The sequence below is a fragment of the Galeopterus variegatus genome, unplaced genomic scaffold, assembly GCF_000696425.1.
Source record: "Galeopterus variegatus unplaced genomic scaffold, G_variegatus-3.0.2 Scaffold2349, whole genome shotgun sequence".
Lineage (NCBI taxonomy): Eukaryota > Metazoa > Chordata > Mammalia > Dermoptera > Cynocephalidae > Galeopterus > Galeopterus variegatus.
Window position 1 is genome coordinate 128,004 of NW_007728460.1, and position 7,978 is coordinate 135,981.

The 7,978-nt window shown below is 44.3% G+C and overlaps 1 protein-coding gene across 1 annotated transcript in view; it reads left to right on the forward strand.

Moving 5' to 3' along the window:
* The first annotated feature begins 835 nt into the window (after window positions 1–835).
* PREX2 (phosphatidylinositol-3,4,5-trisphosphate-dependent Rac exchange factor 2) overlaps window positions 836–7,978 on the forward strand; it is a 164,851-nt gene continuing 157,708 nt past the window's right edge. The window contains exon 1 of the mRNA XM_008581413.1: window positions 836–991. Within this exon, the coding sequence (XP_008579635.1) occupies window positions 851–991 (141 nt within the window). The 5' untranslated portion in view covers window positions 836–850. The remainder of the gene's footprint in view (window positions 992–7,978) is intronic.

Consider the following 7,978-nt stretch of genomic DNA (forward strand, 5'->3'; position numbering starts at 1 on the left):
GTGTGTGTTTAGTTAGCTGGCAGGCAACACTTCCCCAGGGCTGAGTGTGTGTGTGTGTTGTGTGTGTGTTTAGTTAGTTGGCAGGCAACACTTCCCCAGGGCTGAGTGTGTGTGTGTGTTGTGTGTGTGTGTGTGTGTGTGTTGTGTGTGTGTTTAGTTAGCTGGCAGGCAACACTTCCCCAGGGCTGAGTGTGTGTGTGTGTTGTGTGTGTGTTTACTTAGCTGGCAGGCAACACTTCCCCAGGGCTGAGTGTGTGTGTGTGTTGTGTGTGTGTGTGTGTTGTGTGTGTGTTTAGTTAGCTGGCAGGCAACACTTCCCCAGGGCTGTGTGTGTGTGTTGTGTGTGTGTTGTGTGTGTGTTTACTTAGCTGGCAGGCAACACTTCCCCAGGGCTGAGTGTGTGTGTGTGTTGAGTTTGTGTGTGTGTGTGTTTAGTTAGCTGGCAGGCAACACTTCCCCAGGGTTGTGTTTCCTTTTTCCTGAGATTTGGCGAAGGGTAAAGGGTCGGAGTCACATGGATACAAAGCATTTGATTAATGTCCAAGTCACCGCTGTGGCTGCCGGAGCCGCCTCCCGTCCAGCCGGGGCCGCGTGAGGCCGGAGCGCGGGGCCGGACGCGCCGGGCGGGGGTCGGAGCCCCCTCTCCCGGGAGTTTCCTCCGCAGAGCGCCGCGCCTCCCGCGCCGGAGCTCCAGCCCGAGCCCCCTCCTGTCCCCCCGCCCCAGCCTCGGCCGCAGCATGTAAAGTCGCCGCGTCTCCCCTCGGACCGTGCGCAGGCGGCAAGTTTCCTTTCTCGCCGCCGGGGCCAGGCAGCAGCGTTGCGCGGGACAGCGCGCGTCCCGCCGGCCACCATGAGCGAGGACAGCCGCGGGGACGGGCGCGCCGAGAGCGCCAAGGACCTGGAGAAACAGCTTCGCCTGCGTGTGTGCGTGCTCAGCGAGCTCCAGAAGACCGAGCGGGACTATGTGGGCACGCTGGAGTTCCTGGTGTCGGTGAGTGTCCCCGCGCGGCGGCGCGGGACGCGGGTCCGGGAGAAGTCGCGGGATGCGCGAGCCGCATTGTCTGCGCGGGTGCCGGGGGCATCGCGGGCACCCGAATCGGAGCCGGGCCGCTGTGTTCGCGGGCGCGGCGACCCCCGCGGGGCTTTGTTAATGGCTAGAGAGGCGCCGAGGGACCAGGGCCCTGGAGAGCTCTGGGTCCGAAAAGTTAGCTCCAAGGGGAGAAAGAGCCTGTCCGGGAATCCCGGCTGCCCCATCCTTCCGCACCCGCCCAGCCCCCTTCCCGGTCTGCTCAATTGCATCGTGTATTTTTATTTTTTTCCTTCTCTTCCTCCACTGGAGATTTTGTATTAAGGCTTTAGCTTGGTGATTCATTCAGGTACGTGTATTATTTAAACAACAAACAACAAACAAAAACAAACCCTTGAATCTGCCGGAGCTGGAGTTAGTCATTTAGACATCGCGGCAGTGAAGTCCCTTTCGTTATAATAATCTTTGGAACATTGGGTTCTGCTGGGCAGAGGGACAGGAGGAGCCTCAGGGTTATGATCTCCAGCAGCTGTGGGTATTAAAGCCACATGTGGCGCTCACCCCGTCCGGCTCCTACACCGCCCCCCCCCCCCCCCCCCCCCCTCCCAGTTCAAATCTGGCCTCTGCTCAGTCCCGGTCCCCTTTTCACACTGAGCCCATGAGAGTTGAGTAATAAAATTCGTGTCTAGCAGCTTAAGGATTTCGTGGAACTGGGCACCAACTTTGTTTCTAAGTTTGAGCTTGACTCACTGAAGTCAACTTTGAAAAACGTTTCATTCATTTTAGGGCAGGAGGGGCAAAATTGAGTGAAAGTAGCTTCTGAGACATGATTCAAAAGTTGGATTTTACCTAGTCACTGCTGAAAAGACAGAATTTGAGGATTGGCTCCTTTTCACCAGATGTCTGGGAGAGCATCGTTCAAAGACGGAGGAGCTTTAGCCTATGACATCTTGCTCAGATCGTCCAGCCTTCATCTCCTTGCACTACCTGGTTCCATGCACCACCAGTCTGAAGGAAAATGTGTCAAATGCCACAAAGTTCCTGCTCGGTTTTATGAAATCTGTAAACTTTCTGCTTATAATCATGATAGAAGAAATTCGCTTCTTGGCTGTGGCATGAAGGAAAGCACAATGTCTCTAGTGATGTAAAATGCACAGTTGGCTTCTGGTTGGCTTCTCAGAATCAATATAATTGAGCTCCCAGGGCCACATTCTTTGGAAATGTACACATATTTGAGAATATCCTGGTACTTGGTGATATATAGAATTATCATACATATCCATGCAGCAGTGAGTGTTGATAAAGCATGTTTTTCAGGAGATTTGACTTTTCATACCTTCAAATTTGGCTTTTTTTTTTTTTTCTTCTTCTTCAAAAAGATGACCAGTAAGGGGATCTTAACCCTGACTTGGTGTTGTTAGCACCACGCTCTCCAAAGTGAGCTAACCAGCCATCCCTATATAGGGATCCCAACCCATGGCCTTGGTGTTATCAGCACCACACTCTCCCAAGTGAGCTGGCCCTAAATGTGGCTTTAATTAAACTTTTTGGTGACAAAATACTTGGACTTTTGAAGAACCTGAGTAATTCCTTATAAGGAGTTACTCCTTTCTGAAGGTATATGAGAAAAGTACTGTGAAGAATGCTAATTTGCAGAAAGACAGCTAACTTAATCTACTTTTTATTCAAAATATGTTTTTCCTCTAATCTTAACACTTGATAATTGCTTTTTAAAACTTATTATTACTATACAGAGTTAGGTAAGAAAGTATGGGAGGTGTAAAATAAATCATATTTTTCTTTTTTACAAATAGAACATTATGATTTCATTCTTCTTATCTCACTTGGAAATTATGAACTTCTAACACTTTTCCTTTTCTTTGTCCATTATTTGTGCTTTTCTATGTTTATACACACAAATGCACTAACTCGCCTGAATGTCATCCTAAACAAAAGTTTATTCTGGCTTCTTTATGTTCTCATAATCACTCAAAGCCTTAGATCTATTTGTAATGCAGTATTAGATTTTCATTTTGGGGCATTATTTATAGCAACATTGAATCCCCATGTAGTTTTCCTGGTCACTTGCAGTTGATGTAGTCAATTTAGTTTTAATATTAGACTATGCTAATATGTACCAAGAGCTTTAAAAATATTCAAAACCTTTGGCCTGATAATTCCTCTTCTAGGAACCTATCCTGAAAGAATGATCAGAAATGGAGACAAACAATAAAAGTTATTTTAAAAAAATTAGCCATAGTATTAAATTGAATGGTAGATTTCTTGCAAAAAATTGATTAGTTCATTTCTAAGTCAGATTTAAGTATTTTTTAGCTGAGTCATTAGTCATTTCTGTCATTGCTTTAAGCCATTAACATGGATGAAGGATGACTCTTATCTTTATTAGGAAGAGGAAGAGATAGAGAACATATTTTTAGGTCTACCAAGAACATATTTTTACTTACAGGCCCACAAATAAGCAAACAAAATGGTATTATTTTCCTTGATTAAAAGATAATGTGACCGGAGGGGAAAACTTTTCTTACTAAGATCTTTTCTACTTCTGAATCCTTTCTCTCCTCAATTCCAACCTTTTGGCCTTTTAAGGAAAGAGAGCCTTCCCCCACCCCAGCCCCAGGACAATCCATGAGCATTGCTTTTTTCCCTCTGCACTAAAGCATCGATCTAAGCATCTTCTCTCTAGCTGCCACCCAGCCACACACTTCTTGTTGAGTAAGGCTCTGTGCTTTAAGTTTGTTCTGCCCCCGTGTGCCATGCTTTCTCAGGCCTCTGCCTTGTTCTTCCAGGGCCTTCCTTCTATACCTGTTGGGCTTTCAAGGCTTAGTTTACACCCCTCCAACCCTTGCTGTGTACCCATTCTACCACATGTTTACTTCTTCCGTAGTACTTAAAGTAGCTGAGGCATTTGTTTGTTTACCTTTGTCTCATTCTGCTAGATAGGAAGCTCCTGAGGACAGGCACATGGCTTGCTTGCCTGTGCCTCCACAGAATTTTGTGCAGTACTTGTGACATTGTAGGGTACTCAATAAATGCTTATTGAATGAATAAATGAATAATGAATTGACCCATCCTCTATCTCCCCACCCCATTTTTAAGGACATTTCCTCAGTCATCCGTAAAATGCTAATTTCCTTTTTCTTCCGTTTAGTCTGAATAGATAGAGGAAGTTTCTAAGTTTCACTCAGGCACATATGAATTTATGCAAAAATAAGTTTCAAATTAAACATGTACAACATGCCTTTAAAATAGAAATATGACTTAATTCAGACATTGAGGTATTAAAAGACTTTGCAACGCACTATTATTTCATCTCATGTATTCTTAATTTTCATCTGAGATCATGGATAGGTTACATTATTTAGATTAATTGTTTTTAGGTCACAGAAAAATGGTAGAGAATGATGTGATTTGCTTGAATTTATGTTCTTGTGTTGTTTTGGAAATGAAATTTTGTGGTTTATTATAAATACTCTAAAACATTTCTTTTAAAGAAATGATTTTATAAACCTGGTATCAGTATTTAATGTCCACAGTCTGGACAATGGTAGGTTGCAACCTGTTTCCTGTTTGCAACTCAGTGACACAGCATGCCAAGATCACAGACCTATTAGAATGGATGGAGAAAGGGCAGACCCAGAGCCAGCTTCACGGGTGTGCATCCTGCACGGTGGCACAGGGCTTTGAGCTCAGGAGGACCCCATGCTTGGTTAAATGCTCTGCTATCACCGACTTAAAATTCTGACTAATTTTCTTTGAACTCGTGTTTTGCAAGTGAAGTCTGCTGGGACAGTGAAGCATGAACAGAACAGATACATGAAAGGAAGAAGCTTTATATTTCAGTACCTTTGATAGCACCCTTTTCCTGCTTTTTGAACAAGGGTTTTCACATTTTTATTTTGCACTGGGCCTGGAAAATTGTGTAGACAAGTTTCACTGTGGGTCAGTGGCAGTGAGGCAGGATGACCATATAATTCATTATCTAAACTGGGACACTTCTGAGAGTGAAAGGGAGTGCTATTAATAATTACACTGGGAACAGTTGGAAGCTGGGATTGTTGCTGACAAACCAGAACGCATGACTATTTCACATTGTAGGCACCTTGAGACAAAGACTTTGAGCTAAGTGTCTTGTCATAAACAAAAGGTTTTGAAATTTGTCGCCTGTCCACGCTTTGACCTCAGATACCCTAGAATTTAAGTCCTGTCTCTAATTTAGTATATAACTTTAGACACACTCCAAAACTTCTTAAGCCTCTTCTTCTTCCTCTGTAAGATGGGGAATAATAGCATTTCGCAAGGTTGCTGTAAGCATGAGCACCGGGCTCAGCTTAGAGGGCCTTCGAAATACTTACTGTTATTTTCTCTTATGCGGCGTTATTCTAGAGAGTTGTGCATATCTGCCATCTTTAGATATAAATTTCGTTTGTGTTATATTCTCCTCTACTCTTTTTCTGTGTCTCTGTGTCTCTTCTTGACTTGCTCCTCTGGCATTTTCCTTTGTCATCACAGCAGTCCTTATGGTAATTTTGTAAGTGCTCAGTTGACTTTAAGACATTGAGAGCACTTCATATACTATGTAACGACAACCATAGTTAAGTCTGGTGCCTTCCAGTTTACACCAAGCAATTGCATATTCACTGTCTGATTTGGCTTCTTGTAGGTGTGTCTCTTAACTCTCAAAATTGTGCTTCCTGGAGCTGCAGGGACCTTTACAGCGGGTGAAGGGAGGCTGAGTTTTATGGCTTCAGGCTTCCTACCCTGGCTTCTTCCAGAATCGTCCCACCTTCCTCTGATTTGTGTTTTTTTTGCAAAAGCAGTCAGAAAAAGCACTTATCTAGATGGTAAATTCCCGGAGAACGGAGACTATGCATTTACTTCCTGTGTGCTTTTCTTGGCCTAAACACAGTGCTTTGTAAATAGCAGGTGCTCAAGAAAACCAACAAACAGGCAAACAAAGCAAAAGCAAACAAAGCGGAATTTGAATAATGAATCTGAAAACAACCCCTTTCAGTCATGACCTGAATCTTCCAGGCAAAGACAAATTGATTCAACACATTATGCTTAGGGCTTATATTATGGACTGCATTGTGTCCCTCCCAAGATTCATCTGTTGAAGCCCTAACACCCAATACTTCAGAATGGGACTGTATTTGCAGATAGAGCCTTTAAAGAGGTGATTAAGTTAAAATAGGCCATTAGGGTGGGCCCTAATTCAGTCTGGTGTTCATAAAGGAAGAGGAGATTTGGACACACAGAGGAATGGTCGTGCACTGAGGAAAGACTGTGGGAGGACACAGGGAGCAGGCAGCCATCTGCAAGCCAACGAGGGAAGCCTCAGGAGAAACCTGACTTGTTGACATCTTGATCGTGGACTGCTAGCCTTCAGAACTGTGAGGAAATAGATTTCTGTGTAAGCCTTCAGTCTGTGATATTTTGCTACGGCAGCCTGAGCAGACGGATGGTTGCTGCGCTTGAGGTGCAGAGAGGGGTGAGACACGGTCTTACCCATGATAAGCTCCCAACTTAGTGGAGGAAAGAGAAAAGCACACAGCTTATCACAGTGCTCCACTGGAGGTACAATAATAGTCATAAGCAACATGGTGGGAGGCATTAGAGGAGTCTTCAGTCTGGGAGCCAAGGGCAGTTTTGGGAAGAGGTGATGGAAGGCAGAGGAAGGATGAGGAGGAATGTGCCAGACTGGGAGGAGAGTTATCCAGCCCCAAAGAGCAGCATGTGTGGTGTGGCCTTGGTGTGGCAGAGCCTGGCATGCTGGGGGCGCCAAGGGATTCTTCACAACTGGAGATAAGAAGTCCTGGGTGCTTTTTGGGTATTGGTAGATGAGATAAGTTCAGTCCAGCTTGAGAAGGGTTCCATTCTTGAGAATTCTATCATCTGTGGGAAACAATGTGAGGGGATACTTGCTCCCTTGGTAATAAATCTGAGACCTCCAGGGTTGAGACTGAGAAGTTGCCAGGCCAGCATTCCCTGAATCTGTCTCTGACTGTCACCTTGGGACTCCTTCCCCGCACTGACTGCTTCCCCACCTCCCAGGGCCTCACCACACCCTGCTGCTTCCGCAGTCCACACGAGCATCGTCGCTCCTCTTGATCTGTGACAGGCTACAACTTTCAAAAAGCCAGTAATCATAGAAACTGCATGAAACATAAGAATAGTCTAGCTGTGCAATACAACTTTCTGCTTCCACCAAAGTGGTTTTGCTCTCAAGATCTGAAGACTCTGCCCTATTTTCCGTCTAAGCTCCTAGATAGCTCCCAATTGATCTTCCTGGATGAGCACTACTGCTGGCTGACTTGCCTGTCTTCTTTGTTGCATGGTCATTAGCCTGAATGTGCATACATGAAGGGTGGCCTCAGGAAACTGCCTTCAAAATGAATTGGTTCTCTTGTAGTGAACATACCGGGAACCAAATGGAGTGTTTCCTTAATTCTGATTTTTGGAGTATATATGATTTTCTAGCATATGGCTAGAGCCCACTCCCTGCACAGAGGGATGTATGTTTAGTTTTATGATTTCATTTGCACCTTATTACAGTACAATGACGTTAATATAAAATAGCATCTATTGAGATTAAATTTGTTTCTTAGCAAGAGAATTCTGTTGACAAGGGTTGAGGGATAAGATAGGAGTCTGGTTACCATTAGGAGTTTCTGCTACTGTATTGGCTCAGATTAGAAATGTGGCATGTCTGATCTAAGATAGAAGCAATGGAGAAGATAAAAAACAAATAAACAAAAAATAAACCAAACTAAACCACGAAAACACAAATGCCCAACAACTATGAGACATTTCTGGGGTAGAACGTTTAGTGATCATTCAGAAGTAGAGGTTTAAATACATTGGAGAACATAGGATGGTGCTAGGTCTCTAGTTTTTTTTTTTTTTTTTTTTTTTTTTTTTTTTTTTTTTTTT